Below are 25772 nucleotides of genomic sequence, written 5' to 3' on the forward strand. Positions count from 1 at the left end.
TTTGCCATGTAAGTCACAGGAACCTTCTTGAAGGAGGAAACCACAGTATGCCTAGTAGGAAAAAAGAATTCCTTAGAAGAAAGTTCAGCACTACTTTCTTTCTGCTTGGTACAAATGGAGGCATCTCAGAGTATCTATTTTCAAGTGAAGTGGCAGTTCATAGGCTTTTTAGGTGGAGAACAGTATCAGTAATTCTTTAACTGTTCTGGATTCTGAAGCAGGTTTTTTTCCCTTATCTTTTTTTCCCCATTTTAGAGAGCAGGACTGTGACAACCACTGCAGTGGAACAACACCCAAAAGACAATTTGCTTTGTGCCTGTGCTGGGTGGAGAGCTCAGTCCCTGGGTGCTGGGACAGCAGTACAGCATGTGCACTGTACCAAACAGTGGCTGTACAAAAAGTACTTCCAGTATGATCCCAACACAGGAATAAGCATTTCTGCTTCCTTCTTAGGAGCACACTTCCTAAGCACTTCTGCTCCCCTACTTTCTTCTGCAACACACCAACTCTTAAACAAAGAACATTACCCAAACAGAATACAAAATGTGCTTTGAAGGTTTTTAATGGAATTTAAAGTAAAACTTTCCTTACACAGATGTTTTTTTTCTTACAGTGTAAAAAAACATGTAAAATTGTCCAAACTTACAAACTTGAAAAATTAGGGACATTTCAAGTATGCAATCAACCTCGTTTTATGAAAACAATGTATATTCAAAGTCCAAAATGTGTAAGTCTTTCCTAGCATCCTGTGTCCTGGTGGTTAATCTTCATGTCCTCTACAGTCCAGAGGAGGCAAAGCTCAGTCCTAGGTTGTACCATATTCATTCACTGAGGAGGAAGAAAAGAAAGAATTCCATAAGGAACAAATTCTACCCCCTCTATAAAGATGATTTGAGACCTGCTCTGCGTCCTACCCCTGTAAAGGTTAAAACTTTTGCAGAGGGGATTAGTGGGAGTGAAAAGATTATTAAATCACATGAGCATTAAGGGAGGCCCATAGCTGCAGCTTTGGGAGTTTTGCTACTGGTTTATGTAATCAGGAGTAGATGACAGAAAGGAGCTGCTCTGGCAGAAACACTCAAAGAAACAGCTGAAGCTATTGTGGAAAATACAGCTTAGACACAAGATAAAAAAATGGTAAAAGGATTTTTTCAGCTTTATTCAAATACAACTCAGAAAATACCACCTGTCCAAGTCAGGATTCCAGTGACTCTGCCCTATCTCAGCTGCAGGGCACTTGTTTATCAGGGTTGCATCACATTAGTTAATGTTTATACAATTACTACCAAGCAACAGCACAGAGTTGTCTTTAAAACAAAGTTGCCCATAAGGGGTATCTTTTCTTCATATATCATTGTTGCTCCTCACACACACATTACTTCTGTGAGTAAAACTGTATCAGTAATGTCACAACATATTTTTTATTTTTCTTGGTTAAGTTTAGAGTGTTTCTCACCTGGTTTGAGTTCGAGTCCATTTCAAGGCGTGGCGTGGAGGTACAGCAACAGTGGGATGGTAGAAAGTGCAGTCTGGTCTTGTACACTGTGTATTAAACCTACAATGCTAAAACCAAAAGTATTTCAGAAAAGGCTTCTCAGTGCTGGCTGCCTGAACTCCTGAACATGCTGAGCTGCACTGTGACCCTTGTACTGCTGTGTGACACATCTCACTTGAAACTGGGCAAACAGCCCCCTCCACCAGTGCAACCAGCTCAACCCAGTGACAAAAAAAATCCTTTTTAAAAAGTACCAACTAGGAATTTCATGCTCCAAAAGCTGCCACTGCACTGACTGATAGAAATTCCTTTGCTTGCAAGAGTTTACAGAGCTCAGTTTGAATTCATCTTTGTGTACAAGCTGGGAGCATGACACAGCAGTACCTGAAGGGGAAGAAAAGCCAGAATATCTGGCTAGATAATATCTGAGCATGGGTATTTCAGCATTATTAGGGCTTGAAAAAGCACTAAACTTCCTGGCATTAGATGCAGGGACACAATTCTACAGAAGTACCCAAGTAAGAGACTCCTGTAGTGTATAGATTACATTAATACATTTTAGGGTAACTGGGCAATCTTCACAGTTTTTGTATGTTGTTGTATATCTGATGGAAGAGTCAGGAGTCTTGAGACATACTCCTTCCCAGAAGGTTCCTCTCTGCCCTCAGCATCCTGGCTGGGTATATTTTGAAAAGAGATATGGCCTGTTTGAAGCTCCCCAGCAGCATTTGGTAGAAAGATTACTTAAAAGTATAATTTCCAAATTCCTCAAGTTACTACCTTTGTGTATTCTGTTTATAAGGCAAAGTTAAAATGTGAAAACTAAAGCAAAAAGTGTTAAATCCTAGTAATATTGCCTGTCCCAAACTCACATGTTTCAAGTCCCTTTCTAGAAAGGAAGGAAGATAGGAGATGTATCTTACTTTTGGGTGGTAAAATGGACACTCCATTTTCTTACAAGCTGGAAAAAACTTGCACAGCGGACTACTGGAGGGTACGGACAGTGTGGGCAGGGGTGCTAAGAGTAGAAACAAAAAGAACAGGAAGTGAGTCTGGATCAGAATAAATTGCCTTTTTGAGACAGCTCCACACAACCTTAAATCTATCAATCCTTCTGCTAAAAAATAAAATAATTTAAAAAATATTCCATTTTATAATACACCAAAGTTCAGCAAGAAATATATACAGCATTTCCCAATCCAGTTAGTGGATTCTGGAGTAGAACAAGGCTATCAGATAATCATTTAACTTGGTTCTTCACCTCTTCAGGACAGGAAGTACCACGTCAAGGCAAAACTTGCAACAAATTACACAGAAATTCTGGTAGGCAGAGAATCTCAAAGGTTAAATTTAGACAGCAGCAAGCCTGTTGGAGTTTCAACTGACCAGACTGGGAAGGCGCTGCACTTTCCAGGAATACAGAGGAGCTGCTGGAAATGATACGGGAGACAAGCACATTGTACTTGGTTTCTTGGCAAGGTAACAAAACTGCACTGAACTGTGACTGGGGGCTAAATTACTTCCAAAAGATCATTCAGTAAAGGCCCTGCACCTCGGCATGGTTCAAAGGCTCAGCAACACTAACCCATATCAAACACAGGTACTGCCTTCACCAAGTAACCTCACCCTGAAAGCCATCTCATCATTACACCAACTTCACTCCTACACTGGCATTAAAGAAAAAAACGTTCAAAGGCAGAATTCTGTTTTCAGTGTGTGCTGCAAGCCCTTGGTATAACATATGTCCAATTTAAGAAAAAATCAGAGCAAAACTGCAGTGCTGGCTAATACCTTCAGAGAAACGGACTTGTGCAAGTCACCCACTTTGGCCTTGCATGGCCTTCATATGGACTCCTGCATAAGAGCACTGGGGGATTTTTCTGGTAACAGTTTTTGCAGTAATACTGGATTACTATTCTTCATCTTGCATTAAGAGTTGTAAGAAAATTAGGTCAACTCAAGCAAAAAAAAAAATTTTCATCACTGTCAGTTTCTGTTTCCAAAAATACCATTGTCCCTTCAGCACTTTCATTTAAAGCTCAGAAAACAAAGTGTGCTCACCTGGTTTAGGAGATGGATGGGGGGTTCGTCGACTGGCGTGAGTGTAAGGACAGTCTGGCTTAGTGCACTTTGCATCGTATTTACAGTTTGGGTGGATGAACAAGCATTTATCAGCAAATTTGCAGTTAGGAAAAACTCTGAGGGAAAAGAAATTGAGTCAAAAGCTCATACTTGGAGCAAAATCCCCAAACATCTGCTGCACATTAAAGCCAGAATATCACAGAAAGCCAGAGGTGGAGCAGGGCTGGGGCACATCTTGGTTCTCTCCCAAGCAGGGCATGTGGTGCAGTGCACAAGCTGTGCACCCTGCACTCAGCTTCCCTTCCTGCAGACCCTTCCTCCATGCAGTGAACAACTGAACCACCTCACTCTCAGGGCAGTTTGGTCCCAAACTCCTTGGTGCAAGCCAGGACATGTCAATCTTAGTGTGCAGCACAGAGTGGCAAAGGCAATGTGAAAGCAGACCTTCCCCAGAGAGGGGTGCAGTGCTCCCTAGGTAACACAGTTTTCTCTGAAGAGTTTAATTTTGAATTTAATTACACCAGTTTTTATAAGATAAATCAAATGTCTGAGTAACTGAAGTTACCCAATCTGGTAAGAGTTACCTCAAAACAGACACTTCTTTTCTGGACTGTTCCTGCTTATGGAAGAGAAGTCAAAGGCACAGGGCACGTTCAAGAGTTTGCCTTCCCTTTCAAATTTAAAACCCACAATCACTACATTAATATGTAATGATAATCTATCCTTCAAAAGCATTGTGACAGCTGACAAAAGAGGGCCTATTCCTTTAAGATGCTAATTTATGCATCAAGAGTTTGCCTTCCCTTTCAAATTTAAAACCCACAATCACTACATTAATATGTAATGATAATCTATCCTTCAAAAGCATTGTGACAGCTGACAAAAGAGGGCCTATTCCTTTAAGATGCTAATTTATGCATCTTTAAGCAACTCAGGAACACCACCCAGTACTCTAAACTAAAGCTTTCTTCTGCAAGGGTGCAGCTGCCATCCATGTGTTCTGACACGGAGAAGGGCAGAAAACAGAAGGAATTACAGTGTGATAATCTAGCTCTGATTCTGCCCTGGCAGGTTTGTGCTGCCTTGGAATATTTACTGACACAGAGCAGAAGTTTGCAGCATTGGAATAAAAATGAAAATAGCATGTCAAGTGGATGAGTTCTGTACTACTCACTTGCAAGGTAGTGTGGGGTGATGGTAAACACATTCATCTCCATTTTTACAGGCAGGCCAGTACTTGCAGCGCTCCAGCACCTTCTCCTGCTTTTGAAGCATACTTAAGTCCTCCATTTCCACTGGATGGTAAGAAAGAAGGAAAAAAAACCCAACAAGTTGAGATTGTTATGATTCTATATGCAATTTGGTATAATCAAAATTCACTGTACTCCTATTCTCTCTTAATCAAAAAGTCAAGACAGTAAAAGTTTACGTATGATCATATTTTCTGAAGAAAATTTCCAAAACTATAATGTGAAAAGTCATAATACTGGACTGACAGCTACCTTTTGGTGATAAAAGACCAAATTTGTGCTGTTTACAACCAAAATAAATCAGTTTTCTTTGCAAATCTGAATTGATTTAAAGACCTGAACAGACAAGACAATACTCCAACTGAACCTGAGTTAAGACTGTTCTACTGAGCCATGAGTTAATTATAGCCATGTTTCTTTTATCCAAGATAATTTTTGCTCTAGAAAATTATTTCAAGAGATGAAAATTAAAAATCAACTTTTATGCTGATCCAATTTATTATTATGGAGGCATATACTGAAAAAGAACCACTTTCATGTAATTTGTTCAGATTCTTTAGTTACTTGAACCCAGACTCTAACACAAAAAATATTTAAGAAATTCTAAGCTGAAACATTCCATACCTTCACTACTCTTACAGGAACATGGGACTTTGACTATCTCCTATTTAGCACTGCTTGTAAAACCTTATTCTCCAAATTCAGACAATTGCACATATGTTGCTGTTGTCTTATCTTCCCAAATCTGCCTAAACCTTTGGCTTTTCAGAGTTTTCCAGCACTGCCTAATTTCCCTCTCTGATCCTACTAATGACACAAATTGCTCCAGCTTCATTCCATCCTTACCCTCATTGATGCCTTCTCCTTGCAACACACCAAAGCCAAATGATGCCATCCTGTTTTAGGACCACACTGCCTGATACAGATCACTTCCACATGGATCTGGTTGTGTGTGAGCTTCAGCCTCATCCCTGCTACTTCACAGGAATCCTTAACAGAGCTAGGACTGTACTGGCAACACTCTCCTGTACCAAATAGCTTTGGTGAGGAGTATGAGGCTACATATGGAAAAGCATGGATCTGTAAAGAAGTACTCTAATGAGGGTCTCTCTGTGCTAGTAAAGTGCATAGATACACAACATTCCCTAAGCTTTAAGACTGCCTGATATGTGCAGTAATTCTGCAGCCAGAGGACTGAAAGGATGTGGACTTAAAAGATCTTTTGCTATGGTGCTATGGTCATAATTGCACTACACATTTACAGCTGGATCCATGAAATTTAAGGGTTCTCAGCAAAGCATCAAATAGTATTCCTTATTTAGTTCAGAAATTTGGATTCACTGCTACTACGGAAAATAAGGATCTTTATTTTCTTAAGAAAGCTAAGTAAAAAACATGAATCCAAGCACAGCCCTCAGGCAAGTATTCAACAGGCCTATGACAAAACAGTAGCCTCTGTATTTTTCATCACTATGTCAGCATTCTAAACAATTCAACCATGTGGCTCAGCAAGCAACTTCCCATGTTATTCAAAAGAAATACAGAGAGAGAATACAGAAACCTTCATGTAAAACTCATGCACTGTTAAGTTCTGCTTTCAGGTGCTAGCCCACGGGACTCTACCAACACCTTACACTTAACAGGCTCCTTTTGGTGTCTCAACCTTCGAAAAAAACATTAAAACTGTCTGATATAGTTTTAAAAGTTCAAGGCATGTCAATATGTTAACTGTAACATTTCCTGTCCATCAGCATAGGGACAAATCATAAGAGGTCAACCAGAAGGGCAGATTTCTGGCAATGAAGACCAACTACATTTGCAAAAAAACCCCCAAAAAACCAACCAAATTTTACCAATATTGAGATGTGTGCAGAACTACCACATGCCATATTGCTCTACTATACCAAGACAAAGGCTTCTGAAAAGATGGTCCCAGTGAACTCCCACATTTCATTTGCCTAAAGAATGTTCTTATTAGAAGAATAAACACCATCACTTTGGTTTCTTAAGAACGATACATCCAGGAGGTGTAGCCATGATCAAAGCACCACCCCAAGGTTAGATCCTGTTGGTCAGTGTAATTACCATCACAGTCCTCCAGCTGTCTGGTGATAATTTGCATCTGCTGTCCACGAAGACCTTTTAATCCTCTGCCAGCACACATGTGCTGGGTAACTGGCTTTACTCCTTCCAGTATACACGTATCTTCCTCCTCCTGATCAGAGAGGTATCCTGGTGGACTAGGCACGCCATCCAAGGTCACAATGAACTTGGGACTAGCAGGTTTCTCTGGCTGTGCAAGCTGGTCTCTATCAACAAAGAAATGTAGTAAATTTAGATTTTCTGACTCAAGAGGTTTGAGTAAATGTGAGCTGTGCTAGTGGGTGGAAATAGTACAAGCTTATCAATGAGGAGCTAAGCAGGAACAGACCTTCTTTTAGTAATTACTGGTAATGCATTCCAGTTAACAGTCAGCCTTCAGGTCTCCCTGAGGCACTAATAAGAACCACAGCTCTCAGGTACAAGTTCAGTTTGTTGCATTCTGCTCAAGAGAGAGATCCAAAAGCTCGTTTACAAACAGTCAATCTTGTGGAATTTGCAGTTTTGAATCAGAAAAAGAGAGCAAATACCATTCTTGAAATGACAAACTTCTTAACACAAAAAACTTGTGTCTCCTTTAAATTACTGAAAAGCACATTATGAAACAGTGGTGTAAAAGTTTTAGAACTAGGATGAGAGAATTGAAATACTGATACTAAGAACTTGGACACTCAGCCTGACTAAAAGGTCAGTCTAGCCTAGTGTCCTGTATCTGACAGTGGTCAGCATGGCTAAGAGGCAGCATTAAACCAGGGGACACATACATTTTCTCCAGTCTTTCACTATCCCATCCACTTCACTGAGGGGTTTCCTGACAGGTGATTCTAAGTATATGGAGAATTGTGGAGTTCTCATGTTTGACAAACAGCAATGGGATAAGCCTTTCTATGAAATTAGGCTAAAAGCAACTACATTGTAGGAATGCCTTTAAGAAGACAGAAACCAGAACATTAAGAGCATCATGAGGTAGAATTTTTAGACTGAAGCAGTCAGAAACTGACCTATGCACATGCAAAAAATTACCTCTCTCCTGTAGTAGCACAGTCACAGATTTCAACTGTGATAATGCCAGGTTATCCTTTTGGGTTTGTTTGCTCAGTGTTGGTTTTGTTTCCAATTAACACAGGCTGCCAAAAGCCACTCACAGAAAGGAAACACTAGCAGTTGCTCAAGCAATGTAGTCCATGTGATGAAGCTCACCACACGGCTCAGAGTGGTTTTAACCCATAACAGGTAGGACTATTTTGTTACCTGGAACTTCGAAGCTGACATGAACTTTAAGCTTCTCCAGGTCAAACTCTCCAATAAGGAGCCTTAAATCATTGCCCAGGATTCACCACACTCAATGCTGTGTTAAAAGATGTTTCTTAAGAAATGTAATCCAAGGGTGAAACAGGTATAAAAGTAAAGGGAATTTAAGCAAAATGGTTACTTGACTAAGATTTCATAAATCAGAACAAAAGAGCAGTACTTTCCAGTTCCTTCTTCTTCTTTCCTGCAAATCAAAGAGATGCTCAAGCTACAGCTGACCCTAGAATTATTTTCCATTTAGAAGGATTTCTGGGAGGCCTTTTTTTCTTCTGCAATTCAAAGTCAGTCCACTTTCCATGATTTCACACCTCCTGACTGAACTGACAAAGCAGAAGTCTGACCAAATGGCTCCATCTAAACCACAAACAAGCAGTTTGACTAGTAACAGTGCTAAATGAAGTAGCTTATTACCGTGTCTGTATTAGACGTCCTGAGTGAACTCGCACTGCCTCTGTGCCCTTCTTTCCCAACTGCAGATTCTGGGCTGCCACTTCCTCTGATAACCTGGGCTTCTTCAGGATAAACGACCGAGTATCTGAGTGGACCATAGATTCTGGGTCACAGTAATCTGCATTGGGAGAAAAATTCCATAGAGAAGAGTAAAATAAGGTGGTAGTTGTACTCTTAACTTATACCATATTTCTACAATCAATTTATGATCAATAAGCTAAACTTACTTTGTTTAAATTTCTTCTTAGTAGTTTCAGAGAACATTTTTACTTCCCTGTTAATTCCACAGAGGTGGATTAACAGAAGCCATAAGCCATATTAGGTCAGATCAGGAAATTTTATAAATGGAATGGCTATGCTGAAGAGGGTCCACCCACCCCCCGGCCCAGCAATCTCCCATCCTCTGAACAGCTACTAATGTAATGCATTCATTCCTTAGAGATGCAGAAACTAGAAAATTGTAGGAATCAGTATAATTAATTAATAAAGAGTATCTTAACATTCACTGGCCAGTAATACTAGATTTGAAAATAAAAGATCACAAGACTTAACCTTGAGTCACTTGCAAGGCATCTTCAACCATAGGATCAATCTGAAGCCGACAAGAGAGCTCCTTTTGTTCGATTCCTAAAAGACCAGCAATAAGAAGCATATTTTACAGCATGTCAACACAAAACTATAGATTAGAGAGCTGCAGCACACTCTCTAATTTTTTTGATAAGAAAAAAATCAACAACAAAAACACTCCCACTTTTAACAACAAAAAAAGCCATTCTCATTGTTATGAACCCTTTTCTCATTGTTTTGGGAACAGTAACATGCAAAAGCTAAGTACTGTAGGACTCTACTTGTTCCCATAATTGCTGCTCAGTACAAATGAGGTCTGTGGGCACAGCAACTGATGAAGGCCAAGCTCTTCCTCCTCATTTGTAGAGGAGTTGGCCATTCAGAGAAAACATACAGAGGAAAGCAACTAACAAGGGACTACTTTACAGTCTTCTTAAAAGAGCTGAAGCAAATCAGAGCAGCACTGTTCATTTGAGATATGGCTTAAAAAATTATTTTTGCTTTCTGCAGATTTCCTAAGCAAGCTGTCATTTCCATTTCAATGGCAGAAGAGTGAAAATATTTAGCATGATTATTTTCTGTGCATTAATTCAAAGGCTGATAGAGCTTTTTCTCACATACTTTACAGATACAATTTCAACTACTTAAGGGTGGCAGAAAGATTCCAAATACATCTATATGAAGAATAAGCAACTGCAAAAATATTTTTTAAAATAATGAATGTTTACCATTCCTTAACAATGATCATGGGATGATGTAACAAAAATCTTATTTAAAACCAAATTTTATTAATTATCAAATATCTAAACACTTAGCAAGTATAAACTGAGTACTTATAGAATATTTTTCCCTGCCTTACTTCCGTGACTCCTTGTGACTAACAAAAACAATCCCCCATCCTCTATAAGAAAACCATGCTGAAAAGTCACTCTGACTATCTTTAAATGTTATGCCCTCTAGGAGATCCAAAACAGAAGTAAAAACCAAAGCTGACACAGGCTGGTATCAGCTGCTCTGTAAGAGCAAATAGAATATTCCTATATTTAAACTGAAAAATAAAACACTAGAACCATTTGTGTGGAAACCATGTGTTGGAAAGAATCTTTTAATACTTCATATGCTGGAAAAGTGTTCTAAATACTTCAGAGTATCTTCACTCTCACTTAAGTGTCATGACAGAACTACTCCTACAAGATACTAAGGATAAGTAAAAGAAAAGCTATCCAACTCTGAGTGCCTGTGCAAAACTATTCTTCCGTGACATGCCACAATGCTATACCATTCGTTGCTCACTGATTAATTCCTCTGAGGTTGTTTGTTTGTGCGTTTGGATGCATGTATCTATCTGACAGCCATGCTTTAGAAAGCTGCATTGAAGGCAGTTCTGCATGCAACTTTTGATGCAGACTTGGAAATTGAAAGCATTTCTTTCCTTTTCTCTGCTCAGCCTGTAAAACGGCACCTCCTAGTAAAAATTCTTAAAAGAACATTATCAGATGACCTTGAATTTCTTCAACTGTCTGCTCCTTTGACTCTTCTACTTGAAGCTGGGAACTCAAAACAGGCAGTCTGCTTTGCACATGAATTACTTCTAAATGTGATTCCTCTGGGCTAATTCGAGTTCTTGGTGCAACTGGAACAGTCTGTTTCTGTGGAACTTTAAATAGAGAAATAACAGCAAATAATTTACATACTACCCAATCACACAATAGTAGTATGTTTAGATATTTTGTGCTAAAATAACTCTCACAAATTCCTACACACACACACACACACAAAATAAATCCCAAGCATCTGTCTCTACAAAAAGCAACTTTAAGCTACCTGTAAAATTCTTAGGGTGCAAGCTTATTTGTGCATGTGCCCAGAGCACCCTGAGTGGCCCCTCACAACACTTACTTTTAAGACAAAACAGCATGACAACGATTAGAGTGACAACAGCAAACTTTCATCCACTTCTACATATAATTAATGTGGTACTTTTTGATAGTTTTGAAATCACTTTTCATTCTGTCTTTCATATAAATAATCATGGATCATCAGTGGGTCTCTTCATATGATGCTAGCTACCCTTTCCTGAAGTGCTTGCAAATAGAATACAAAACTTAATGGCAGCAGAATCATAGAATCACTGAGGTTTGAAAAGGCCCTTAAAATCACCAAGTCCAACTGTAAACCTGTAAACTTAGTGCACCACTAAGCCACATCCCCAAGTGCCACATCTACACCTCTTTTAAATACTTCAGGGATGGTGATTCCACCACTTCTCTGGACAGCCTGTTCCAATGCCTGACCACCCTTTCCATGAAGAAATATTTTCCAGTGGAAATATCCATTGGATATTTTCCTAATATCCAATCTTTACCTCCATCAGCACCACTTAAGGCCATTTTCCCTGGTCCTATCACTGGTAATTTGGGAAGAGATTGACCCTGACCAAACTACAACCTCCTTTCAGATAGTTCTAAATCTCTGTACAGATAGTTGTGGCTTGGAATTTGGGGCTAGCAGAACAACAGGCTGACTTCCTTACTTGGCTTCTGCTAAGACTGCCAGACCTGATTGTGAGAAGCTAAACCCTTCCCTTGGCTGCGTATCAGATCAGCATTTAACTTCTGACACAAACAACTGAAAGGTACCACCCAAACACTGGATTCATTATTTATGAATTTACTGTTTTGTTTTACCTCTGTATTTTAAATTAGTTTACTTCCATATTCCATCAGAAAGACTTTAAAAAAATGTTAAATATTACTTCTGAAGTGGAAGAACCTGCATGATACTTCACATATAAAATTCACAAATCACCTCCATTAAATAACAAAGTAGTGCCTTCTGGTCTTTCCACTGAAATACTCTCATGTTGGTAAGTCGAGCTACAACATCACCATTATTAAAAAGATCAACAGTTTTCATTAATTTAGACCTTTCTAGCTATGTTTCCTACCATATTGCTTTGCACATAGGGAAAGAACTTCCTGCATCACCTCAAAGTACTGTTTCTTACAGTTTGCAGAATTCGACAGAGAGTAGGCAAGAGTCTTCAGACGGTACAAAAATCTACTTCAGAAGGTGTAAAAGTCATGGTTTAAGTAATTTAGTGAATTAACCTTCCCTCCCTGGCAAGGTGCAATGTGTCCTGCTGACAATATGTGGATTTATCATCACCCAGTGAAATGAAGGCATGAGACAACAGCTGGATTTGCCCTCCTCCAGAAGTCTCTCCTAGCTAGGAGAACTGAATGCCTACACACCTACAACTGCTCATCTGCTGTGTCAACTGCAACTAAAGTCACTGAACTGAAATTGCATCCCTTCTCTTAAAGGACAATATACATCATCATACACATCCTGATACTTATCAACATACCCTGATATACATCAATCACTTTGTTCCTCGTTATTTTGCACTTCTATTACCTATACCCAGTGCAGGGGTTTTTTTGGGGTTTTTTTTCTGTTTGGCTTTTTTTTTTCTCCCCTCTCAGAAGGAAGAGTGAAGAAAGGGAAAACAGATCAAGTAAATAGCTCAAACCACCTGGCTTATTCTGATTAATTTCCCCTTGGCAACTATTGTCTTCAGAATACTCTGGCACTTCCATTTTGTAAATATACACTTCACAGACTTACTATCTTCATTAATATATTTTAAATACAACTTCTCTCCCTCGTTTATGTTTTCATAATTCGTTACTGAACATCAGTGTGATGAAACAGGACACGATAAATCCCTCATGTATAAGTGACTTGCTATTTAGCATTCTGTCTTATCTGTAAGCATTTTCTTTAGCTTGGATTTATACGACAAGAGTCTGGAAATATTACAGATTAGCACAAGCAAAATCAATGTTAATTACCAGTGGAATAATTGGTTGTTTTTGTAACTGATTCCTGTGCTTCAGAGATTGCTTTCAGTATTAAATTCTTATTGGCCTGTTTTGAAGGTGGCAATGAAGGTCTAAAGGAAATAAAAAAAACCATTATTTGTATGTGGATTGTACAGCGATCGTATCCATGTTAAAGACAGTTGTTTCAACAGATTAACACAGGAATAGTATTAACAGAAATCATCATTTACAATTATTTTATCCAAAACAGTTTTCAGTTAATCTACTCTCTCAGTGAATTGAGATCTGCAAAATGCTCTAAAAAATGGAAGTCCAGAAGTGTGATTTCACCTCTCAACTTAAGCTGCTGTAAAACCATGCTACAAGTAAAGGCACTCTCTGCCATTAATTTCTTCCCACCTCTGCCCATCACTTATCTCTTGCTATGTTTGTGCTGCCATCAATAATTATGCAGCCATCCTGAGAAATATGATCCAGCTGCATAATAGACTGACTCTATCAAAAACATATTATTTGTAAAAAAAAGGCTTTCTGCTTGTCTTTAACATCAGCAATTAGAAAGCTTAAATCAGATAAATGTGTTATGGTGCTGAAGACAAATTCAATACAGTGTATTAGCTTAAAATAAATCTTATAAAAGCTACCACTGTAGGTCAGTAGAACCATCTCTCCTCTAGTTTAAATTTTCTTCCTCTATTGTTAAAAATCAGATACAAAATTCATGTATTTTGACTAATGCCTGACACTTAGACAGAATTAGGGAGCAGAAAAAAAAGAAAAACCTCTGAAGACTGTTTGAACAGTTCAAATCACCTTAAAGAACATGTGACAACGGTTTTGAAAACAATTCCTGAAAATAAATCAAATTACTGAAAAATTATTTTGCCACAATAAATACCTGGTCTGAAACACGTCAACATTTGTGTTCTTTTGCCAGTAAACTTTGCCCAAATTCTGTAAAAATTCACACTCCATTGCATCTTACATGCAATTATAAAAACAGGTTACAAAATCAAAGGCAAAAGGGTGGCATAAACAGGTACCTCATCCACAGAGTTGTGAGACAGTACAAAAAATTTTAAAATGGTTTACTAAATTTTGTCTGTCCATTTTCTAAAGTGCAAACTGATTTTCCCCACTTCCAAAGTTTTTGTTCATTATATTAATTTTTGAAAACTCAGAATCACTGAGATCTTCAGTACCTCCTTTCTGGCTTTGCAGGTACAGACACACTGCTGGAGATGCTTCCTGTTCGCAATCCATAGTCTTCCTCATCCTCTTCATCTTCTCCATCATTACAGAACTTTTTCACTTTGACTACCGAGCTTACAACAGGCAGCCGCCTCTTCCTGGAGCTCTCCTCCTACAAGGTACACAGCAGGCAGAACAGCTCATTTAGCATAAACCTCGTACCAGTGAGCCTGCAAAGAGAGCACTGCAATTCCACCCGGAGCCAGGAGATGGAGAACTTCCATTCCAGTTGTACAAGTGACTGCACTGGGTAATACGAAAATCAGATACATTTACACCGAAACATCTCATTGGAAATGTAACTGTAAACAACATTTAGGAAAAAAAAAAATAAGAAGAAACTCTCAAGTACAGGAAAATTATCCAACACTTTTTCCAAAGAAATTTATAGTATTCTTCAAGATGAGTATGGTCAAAGTCTGAGACAGAAAAGTGAAGTCAGTATAAATTACTTTCTTCCTCTGTATCAACTCTAATTTCAGGTAAGTGTAAGGATTCATTTCTAGCAAGGAAATGACATATTCCAAAGGATGCTAATTGTTACACACAGTCAGGATGGTCCAGTTTAAATAGTACAAGGTTCCTGTTGTCTCCTCTGGACGTTATTCATGAAACAGTAATAGAAGTACCACAAGATCTTTTTGAACATTTCCAAGGAGAAACACTCCGGACATTCATCATTGATTTATGTACAACATTAAATAAATCACTATATTCTCATTTGCACTTCTCCATTCTCAAAAACTAAGACACCAGCATGTATCTTTGTAAAGCATTCTAGATTTCCAAATAAAATTCATTTTACAGAATGAAGGAGTGGCAAAGAGAGAGAACTTTATGAGCAGCAATAAACATAGGTGCACTTGCAGTACAAGGTATGTAAAGTACTTGTTTCGTTACAACATTAGCAGCCACAACTATCCTCATTCCTCTCAAAAAATACCCTTAATTCATTCATATGGATAGTCTATCAGCTAGGACTACCATCCTGCCTGGCTTAGCTTGGCCTCCAAAGTACTTAGGGCAGCCACTGTCTTTTAGTTTGTCCTTGTCCAACATCCATCCCAAAGAATTCTTAACTGACACGGTTCCAAATAGAACCATCATCATCAATGTATCTAGGCTAATAAACAGCATGCAAAAAATCCTGATTTACAGGACTGTGTAAAGCTGGGGGTATACATAGCACTTAGGAAAGATCATGCTGATTCAATGATCTTAGGATCAGAATTATAATTCCTGATTCATCATATGCAGCTCAGTAGCGTGCTAACCTGTTAGTCCAAGTCAATATGACATGAAGATGTACATGGTAATTAACTCTGAGATGCATCAAGCTCTCAGATAATGATGTCAAATTATGCAATCTGTTTTTACCAGTGGACCCAAAGGATGGAATCTCAAACCTACTGGTACCAGTGACAGAAGTATTTTGATTTCTCTGAGGTCAAGATTTTAGTGAAGTGTACATAGCAATTTAGGTTCCTAACAAGAATAAACTTTTGCAATAGTTTAGGTTGTACCAACCTCACTGCCCACTTTATCAGCACCGTGTTTGGAGGTGGGTCTGTGACCTTCTGCTAAGCTGCCAAATGCTTCTGGATTGCACAGCTGGCCTGTTTCCAAAGGCCTGAAGCCCTGTGTGTCTAAGTGCCGGCCCTCCTGCAGGCCGCCCTGCTGTGACAACCTGGGCACGTGCGCGTTGCCGTCCGCGCTCCTCACGGCTGGTGGCCGGTAGATCTCGGCTGAGGGACGAGAAGAACCGTAAGTCACAGTCACAATGGGTTTCTTCCGTGCCAAAGGATTCTCCTGCACAAAGTTTAGGTCTTCATCAATTAGATCATCTGGTTCAGGTTTAATGTCAATTACAGCTTCAGAAGGTGACAATTCCCTCAAAGGCTTGACGGTAGATGTTAAGCGGGATGCAGAACCATCTTCACAGGACTGCCTGATAAAAAAAGAAATCACCAACTGTTATCTGCAAGTCAAGTCCTGGAAAATAAGAACTGTCTTTTAATCAAAGCCAGGTGGGAAGAATCATTAAGGTATTATTGTTTATACAAATTTAACACAGTGATTGACATTTTCAGTTTGGTTAATTAATCTAAGCCCATATGTTGCTTAAAGAACTGAATTCTGATTTAATGTTTTTGATACAACAAATTGTAGCAATGCTTTACTCTTCAAAAGTACTTGTATCTTTCCAAGTATCTGTACTCTTTACAATGGCTACTAGACTCACACAACTACTGATGTCTGAAGGAGTGTTAGGAAGTAGCCAGCAGCCTTACCTGGAAGCAGTGTTCCTCTGCTCCTGTGAGCTGGTTGAAACTCTGGAGTCATTTCTTTCAGTCCGAGAGCTTGACACTGCAAGAGGTGGCAAGATATCCTCACGCCTCCTCTCATCACTCACACATGAAGTGCTTTTGCTGGAAGGCAGGCTGCTCTCAAAGATATTAGATTCTGAAGTTTTTACACTGGTTGGTTCTGTGGAGACAGGTACTTTCACTTACTTTTACAATAAAGAAGAGCAACACAGATTTTGCAATAAATGTAGCTACAAAACTGCAAACAAGATGTTGCACAGGCCTGAAAATACAACAAGTTGGAAGATGTTTCAGCTGAATATATCAGCAAGAAACACAGAGAAACAAATAGACACTGAACTCAAAAAATAATGCTTTATCTCAAAATATAAAGGACTTTTATTAACAGTCTGGATCCAAGAGACCACATAAACAAAAAATTCTTGAAACAGCCGAAATATTTTTGCAACTCATGAGACATGTGACACTATAGAGAAAAAATCAGCCTACCTTCAGTCATAATTAATTTTCTTACTTACCAGTAGTCACAGATCTCAGCTTATCCAAAACACCATGGAGCCTGAAACAGACAGCAGACAGGGAAGGAAGCAAGAGAAAAAGGAGAAATAAAGACTTTAACTTACATTCAGACTAATAATTTCTCAGAAATTCACTGCCTTTCCACGCCTATGACAAGCACTTCTTTTATCTAAGACTTCACTTTCCATCAACCACAGTATGTTTAACCTCAAAAGGGAGGCTTAAAGTACCTTGCCTCCAGTATGTCTTTAGTATTCATCACATCATCTACTTCTGGCATTTAGTTGGTTTACATAACCAAAGCCAATACTACCCACCTTTCACTATAATCAATGGAATTAAGTATCAAAAAGATTGATTCAAAAAACCTAAGTTAGAAGCCTAAAGCATAGCCTAAAATTTTACTTTGTATATGAAATATTAATTACACAGTAGAGTTAAACATTGTAAGTACAAACTCAAACAGTATATAACTCACAGCACATAAGATTCTCAGGACTCTTCCAGCATGCTTTGTGTATACCAACAGTACTCTGAGACATGCTCAGTGAAGTACCAAATTTGCCCTCTGCCTGTGAAAAAGCCACTAAGCTGAAGTAACACAGAAAATTACAGGGCTTTAATACAACAAAGTTGCTTAAAAATAAACATATATTACAGTGAGAAGAAGGAAAAAAAAAACACGCAACACTTTAATTCATATCTTACTTGGAATTCAAACCTGATAATGGGCAAGTCCATAATTTAGGCTGAGTATAAGAAAGGAGCTAAGGAACAAGAACATATTGAAAAGACTGTATGTGGGTTTAATGAAGGCCTAAACTCGTCCTCCTCATGAACTTTCACTAGAACACTTGTCAGCTGAGCTCTGGTGACGCACATCAGTTTTCACACTGACCGCAGTAACTGATCTGACACTTGGTTCAGAGTAAGAAGTGGTGGCCAACCAGCGGGATTGCCAGATCTGTCACAATTGCTGCAAAACTTTTGCCAGAAGGCCCAAAATTACCAGCTACAGAGACAAACCAAGGAAGGCAGAACTTGCTGAGTACTGTATTTAACTAACATTTAAGAACGTAAACATTCTAGGTTGTCTTTAGAAGAAGTAAAAGCATATAAAACTCCCAGCTACAATGCTATGCAACACTTTTCCACCAGTCCCCTTACAGCTTATTCATAGGTTTCATCTTGTCTTCTTTTCCATCCTTCTTTTAACCAATACCTACTTTGGTACCTGATAAAGCACTCTACCATTGAGTCTGTATTTATATATATATATATATAAAATAAGAATACTGACAGGTTTAAAACAGTCTCTATGTTTAAAATTTAAGCAGGTGTCAAAACCAGCTGGTGCTATAATATCTGCACATAGTCAATACACCATTTTAAATATAAATATATAAAATGATCTGGACTTCTTTCTGAAATTTGCTTTCTCTAAATATTATTTTTTCAATAAAGTTTTAGTTTCATTTACAAAGCCATGAAGGTGTTTTCTGCTGCATTATTTCCTACATATATAAGGATTCAGTCAAAACTGTAGTACAGGAGCTACATCCTCATCCACTTGTAAGCTTCACTGACTTGTCTGATTCCTAAAACTGCTATGGGAAAAACAACTGCGTGACTTCTTGATACACTGAAACTCAAAAGTTTCCCCTAGGCAGGCCACAAAAGCCAGCAAAGAAATGCCTGTGCAGTTTCCAAAAAAGAGGTCCATGCTTAATTGTACTCCTTTATTATATTTTTGACAAATGCCAGGAGAAAAATGAAACCTGGGTAAGTAAAATCCAACTACATTCACACAAGTTACACTATCACCTGGAAGTCCATTAGTATAAAATAACTAATATAGTGAATTGTAATAGCTGGAACTATTTTTCATTTTTTTGTCAATGTTTATGATTTTATAACAGCCAATTTCTAAAATGTTTCTCTCTGCTATTCAATAACAGAAAAGCTCCTAGGAACAAATTACATAGAAGAAATATTGGAAGTGAATGTAAACTGTCAGTATAAAAATGTCAAGGAAAGCAAACTGAAAAATAAAAAGACCCGTAGTATTTCTCTCATCTATACAAAACAAAATAACGTTCCTTAAAGCTCTGTTAGGTAGGTGATTCAGAAATAAGATTAACTTGAAAAAATACACAACTCTGAAAACAACAAAACCTCTACAATCAAATATCTGACATGTGAATTTACTTACAGGTTTCTACTGTAAAAAAAAATCAGTATTAGAAAATGCACGAGAAATCTAATGGCTAAGTTTGTCATGCAGCATGGAATAAGGAACCCTCATTGTCAGCAGCTGACAGGAGAGCTGAAGTGTTGCTAACTTGTCCTGTTCACAGTAATACTGAGGTTCTACTTTTGTTTTTTAGAGTTGGGTGGTGGTAATAAATAAACAGGCTGAGAGGTGGGAATACCTCAGCATTTGGTGCTAAGCCTTGTCAAAGACAGTACACAGAATTAGATCCACTGCTCATCTGCCCTGATATAGTAATTCCCATGCACAGCAATCTGAATCAGTGTTAGCTTAAAAGCAAACAGATTGGTCCTTTACATCTAACTGCAGTGAACAATGCTCTCATGCTCACAGTGGGTTTTGCAGGAATAATTTTAAGCCAACACAGAACCCTCACTTACCTGAGCACTTCATTTATAAATCTGACTGGCTTATAAACAAATGAGTCCTCCAGTCCTTTGCCATCTAACTATCACCTCAAAAGTCTAACTGTTGACAGACTAAAACTAATTTATTTATTTATCAGACATGCAAACAGAAGTTCTTATTATTGCAAATTACATAATGGGAAGATAAACAACTTTTTAAAATGTCAGGTGTCACTTATAGAAAGCAGTCCTGCACTACTGATAAGAAGTGTGACAATAGTTTGCCAACATACCAGACAGTAAACCTGACAGTATTGTTTCCAAGGAAAAGGGAAAGGTCTTCTGTCATCTGCTCTTGACTCTTCTTATTGGCCACCATAACCATAATATAATCAGGGAGCTCTTCATCTAATGGAAAAAGAAATATGTTGTTTTAAAGTCTAATAAATCATGGAAGACATAGCAAACATCTTTAAACATGTAACCAATTTTTTTTCTGTCTTACTTTTATAAAGACTGTGCAGACAGAGGATTAGGTAAGCAAATTAACAAGACTTCCATTCCCTCTTTGGTTCAATACAAGTCTCATCTACAAGCAAGGAATAGAAGATCATCAACTTCACAAGGGTGTAAGCTGAAGATCAATGTATTTAAAAAGTGAGTAAACACAACAGAAAGAAGGACAAGATAAAAGAAAGCCACTCTGCTGCCTATATTCTTTTTTTTGAATACTAATGAACATCTACAATATTCATCACCTCAAATAATGCTAAATACAGCACCTTATTCTTGTCAAATGTCCTTTAGTTACAAAACTAAACAAATAAATATCCATTTCTGATATGTACATCAAACAAATCAAAACTGCATTAACTTCCAGATTTTCTACCTACAAAAATAAAACAAACCCCAGCAACTGAATTTCTATTCTGTAATGTATGCAATTTCACACACAGTGAGAAACCCACTCCCCTGCATACAAGGTACTCCCACTCATCAGAATGCACAGGAAGGTGCTTAGAGCCCAGCATCACCACATTAAGGGTTTGGGGAGTTTGGTGTTTGGCACTTCACTCAGGCCCAGCTCTGGCCTCTGCTGAAGGACTGACTGGCACAACTGTTGCTCAAAGGCATTAGCTGTGCTTCTTGAGCACAGACTTCAATTTAGTTTAATCAAACATCTCATGCTCTCCAATTCCACTCCACGGCATGACATGAACATAACTACACTAAGTGAAAACAGATGGGAAATACTGTCCAAATTATGAATTTTAATCAAGGCACTAATACAGCTGCACTTATTTAATTAAACTAAGACAGCACACAACACTAAAAAGACCTAAATAATGAAAAACAGAAATCAAAATCCAAATGAAAGTAATTGCCTTTCTTCTATGTCTATGTACACTGTAAATAATTTATCTCTACCCTAGGCTACAAAAATAACATTCACACATTGTACCTGCACTACCACTACTCAATTGTGCCAACATAACCCATCCCTAGCTTAACCCCTCACTTCTTTTTGGCTGCTTTTGGTTTGTTTCAGTTTTTGTTGCTGCTTTGTGTTTGGGTTTTTTCTCACTGCAAACTACAAGTTGCACAAGATGGACTGATGTTCAGACCTAGGAACTTAGAATGAATTTTATTTATTGGCCAAGCTACTTTTAAACATGATAAGCTCTTCAGGTGGTTCAACACATGATGAAGTAAAGAAGATATTTTAAGTACCTATAAAAACATAAGTTAGCACCATTACCTGTAACAGTATGATAGAAGAACTTTCTTGGCAACTTTGTTGGCTCATGTGGAACTACAGCCTTCTGAAAATTTTCCTAGCTGATGAATAATTAACTGACTTCACCTCGCTTAAATATATTAATATTTTGCTCTACACAGCAATTAAGTTTCAACATATCTTGTTGTAGAAGAGTTTTCAAGAGAAAAGAACTAGTAGTTACAAAAAGAAACAAAGGCACAGTTCTCATACAGCAGCTAGAATGAGGGAGAACCAACTTTTTACTCAGTACCTGAAAGAAGGAATTGGGAGTTTTTGAAAAACATTACTTGAAAAGTTGTCTGAAATAGTCTAGGCAAGAAAAGAAACCTGAAAAATCACAAGAATTTGGAAACGGCGGTTTAAAAAGAAAAAAGAGCCTAAGGCAAGACAGACTTAGCAATAAAGAATACAAAGTTATTTAAAGAAGTTCAGATGCTGATTGAGAAGAAACTGCAGACATTGTCTGCTGATCCTGGGAATAGAGAAAACCTGTCCTCTGAATACAAGAGACAGAAGGAAAACAAAGAAAGAATAATCAATCATAGCTGGAATCAAAGATGGCGAGTATTCCACCAGCATCTTAGCACTAGAGACAAGAAAGACTTTTATTTCAGAATACAGGAGAAAGCAAAGAATCAAGGACTGAGAAACTGAAACCTGGAATGGTGATAAAAAAACCCAAACAAACAACAAAAAATGAGTTACTTAAAAAGACAAGTTTGAGACGGTGAAAAATATGATTTTATAATTAAAAAGTTCTAAACACGGTTTCTAGGCACCAGCTGAGCTCAGAATATCAGCTCATAGTTAACTCCCTTCTATGGAGCCAATACATTTTTCCATAAATACAATGCCTCTCTTGAAACAAAAAAGATGAATTTGGGCTCAAACTACAAACTTTGAACTTGGCCCTGCAACTCACAGGATCTCTAAATTATGCTCTCAACTCCTTTTCTTCACCCAAAATCCAAGAAGCATCAAAGACAACAACAGTACAGTTTCAGGACTGAGGTATTTTGTTTCCAAAAGAATGCTGTGTTAAGTTACCAACTTTTACTGCTGCAGAAAACAATATCCATTTCTTCCCAGGTTCAAAAAAAACCAAACACACAAAACCATAGATGTTCACACTGCTCACCTCTTCTGTCACAAACCAAAATAAAATCTCACGCTGCCTGTAAGATTCATACACATGTATTTCAGTATCATTAGCTCTTCACAGCTCTTAGTCTCCTTAATGGTCAAGCTCTTCCATTTTACTGGTTTGTCCCACATAATGTTTCTGACGTGGCCTTTTAATTTCCTAAGCCACTAACTCATCTTTGTCCTCTCTCCTACCTTCCAATGACACCTCACCCTGAACTCAAGAGCTGTTAAAAATATGCCTAAGAAAGACTGATTCAGTCTCAGCGTGGTCACACCTAACTGCTGATGTATTTCCAAGGCTCTCGCTTTATACAATGTTTCTCCTAATGCTTCAAAGAAATTTCCGTAGATATTCACATCATGGTTTGTTTTCCTTTCAAATCCCTTGCCACCATTTCTAAAGGGGAAGACTATTAGACTGACTTATTAGTTATTGGACTGACTTATTAGTTATTTTCTTTTAGTTCTTCACATACTGCTGTTCACATACTGCTTCCTCTTATGCTTAGACTGTAATATTTCGTGAAGTACATCTCTTTCTTTCTTTCTTACTAGTTCAACACTTCAGGTAATTCTCATGCTTAAGGCTTCTGTATGCAGTAACAGAGTACAGTAAGTTCCACTAGCTAAGCTGATTTTTTTTCCTGCATAACAAAAATGATCTAGAGAAGATTGCTGAACACATGGCAAAACTTACCAACATAAGCCCCCAGCTCCTGTAACTTTCCTTTTATAGCACCCTAAAAAATAATGAAATATTATTCAACGGATGGATCAACAAAGTATTTCTAACTACAAATAGGTGGGAGGCTTATCAAACTTTCTTTCATTTACTGTTTGGACACACGTTAAACATGTTAAACTCTTCCTATTCCTAGTGCTCAGCACAGGAACAGCGAGGGGCTGGCAGCAGAGTAACGGAATCTCACTGCTGTATTTCCGACACTCCAGTTCCTGGCGCTACCATTCAACCTCCAAGTCCCAGCTGTTCTTTGTTAAGCACAGAACACCCGGACTCATAAGGTGCAAAGAAAACGACTCTAAGATGGTTTGATGAAAGGCCATTCCCGGCTCAGCGGGGACACAGAAACCTGCCGGGAAACTGTGAATGCCGAGTGGAGCCGCTGACAGGCCCTGCCGGCACCGAGGGCTCACACCCGGCCAGGCTGCGCGCCCCCGGGACGGCTCCTGGCCGCCGGGGCAGGGGTGCCCCGACTCTGCTTCGCACAAAAGCGACTCTCCCGCTCCCGCCCTCCCCGGGGAGTCTCGAGGCCAAAGGACCCGCCGCCGGCAGCTGTGACGGGGGGGCCGGCCGGAGCCCGGTGCCTCGGCCGCCGGCTGGGCCTGCATCCACAAGCGGGCCCGGCCTCCTGCCGCGGGCGGAGGGAGCGACCCGGCTGCTTCTGTCTCACCCGGATCTTGCGGCTGATCTCGGTGCCGATCTCCATGGCCGCGCCGAGCCGCCCCTTCCCCCGCGGCCCCGGGCCCGGCTCCCACCGCCGCCCGCGCGGATACCGAGCGCCGCTCGCGCCCCGCTCGCGGCCTCCGCCCGCACCGCCCCCTGCCGGGCGGCGGCCGCACCGCCCGCGGCGGGACCCGGGCCGGGAGGGGCGGGGGGTGTGTGTGTGTGTGGCGGGGGGGGGGGCGCTCCCCTCACAGCCCGCTCCTCACCGCCCTGCGGGACCCTGGGGCCGGGGAAGCGGGGTGTCTGTGTGGTGGGGGACGCTCCCCTCATGGCCCGCTCCTCACCGCCCTGCGGGACCCGGGGCCGGGAGGGGCGGGGTGTGTGGAGAGAGGCGCTCCCCTCACAGCCCGCTCCTCACCGCCCAGCGGGACCCTGAGTGCCGGAACAGCAACCGCGGGGCTTCGTCACTATTAGTGCTCTTTCTAGAGAGCTACACAGATAGAATATTCAGTTATCTGTTAAAAAACCAAATAAATTATGGGATAGCCGTACACAAAGTATTCAAGTAACTTTTAATGCCACACTACAGCTGTATATGTTTCCTGGTGCCCACCGCAGCCTCTTTATCACCTCCTTTTCTCAGCAGTGCAGGAGAGAGAAAACACAACAAAAAGGCTCATGTGTGGAAAACAAGGACCAGAGACCTCACTCACTGACTACAATCATGAACGAAACAGACTTGGGGAAATTACTTTAATTAATCAACAATCAAATCAAAGTAGGATAATGATAAATCAACCCAAATCTTAAAACATCTTCCCCGCACCCCTTCCTTCTTCCTGGGTTCAATTTTACTCCTGATTCCCTACCTGTGTCCCCCCAAAACGGGAATGGGAGTGGGGGTTATGATCAGTTCATCATCTGTTTTCTCTGGCACTGCTCCCTTCTCTCCTGCTCCCAGCAGAAACAGTCCACCACAGAACCTGCCTACTCACTGCTGCGACGTGAGTCCTTGTCTTGGGCTGCGGTTCCTCACAAACCGCCCCGCCATGGGTTCCTTCCATGGGGTACAGGCAGTCCTTCAGGAACACGCTCACAAATCCCAGTGGCAGACCTGCTCCAGTGTGGGCTCATCTCTTCACAAGGCCAGGGTCCTGCCAGGAGCTGGCTCCAGCATGGGCTTCCCACAGGTTCACAGCCTCCAGGCATCCATGTGTCCAGTGTGGGGTCTTCCACAGGCTGCAGGTGGATCTCTGCTCGCCCACTGACCTCCATGGCTGCAGGGGCACAGCTGCCTCACCATGGTCTTCACCAGGAGCTGCCTGGAACACCTCCTGCCCCTCCTTCTGCACCGACCTTGGCTCCTGCAGAGCTGTTCCTATCACATATTTTCATTCCTCTCTCAGTACAAGCTGAAATTTGCTTGTACGCAATAACTTTTCTACCCTTCATAAAAATGTCATCCCAGAGGCGCTACCAGTTCCACTGATGGAACAGTACTGGGTGTGTGTGTGGCTGGTTTTGGCCGGTGGAGGGTCCATCCTGGAGCTGGCTGGCATTTTCTTTATCAGACATGGAGGAAGCGTCCAGCAGCTTCTCACAGAAGTCACCCCTGTAGCCCC

General features: G+C 40.0%; 1 protein-coding gene across 1 annotated transcript; it reads right to left on the reverse strand.

Moving 5' to 3' along the window:
* Nucleotides 1–546: 546 nt before the first annotated feature.
* On the reverse strand, nucleotides 547–24249 carry ZC3H14 (zinc finger CCCH-type containing 14). The gene is made up of 17 exons (XM_083863714.1): nucleotides 24158–24249; nucleotides 23443–23485; nucleotides 20113–20227; nucleotides 17200–17240; nucleotides 16646–16841; nucleotides 15882–16302; nucleotides 14306–14466; nucleotides 13113–13213; nucleotides 10757–10912; nucleotides 9241–9315; nucleotides 8650–8806; nucleotides 6913–7136; nucleotides 4752–4872; nucleotides 3557–3693; nucleotides 2419–2513; nucleotides 1457–1563; nucleotides 547–828 (listed from the first exon to the last, which is right to left on the reverse strand). Exons 1-17 carry the CDS (start codon nucleotides 24191–24193, stop codon nucleotides 822–824), a joined length of 2193 nt encoding a protein of 730 aa, XP_083719840.1. The 5' UTR covers nucleotides 24194–24249; the 3' UTR covers nucleotides 547–821.
* Between the last annotated feature and the right edge of the window lie 1523 nt (nucleotides 24250–25772).

The sequence above is a fragment of the Zosterops lateralis genome (assembly GCF_965231275.1).
Source record: "Zosterops lateralis genome assembly, chromosome: 6".
Lineage (NCBI taxonomy): Eukaryota > Metazoa > Chordata > Aves > Passeriformes > Zosteropidae > Zosterops > Zosterops lateralis.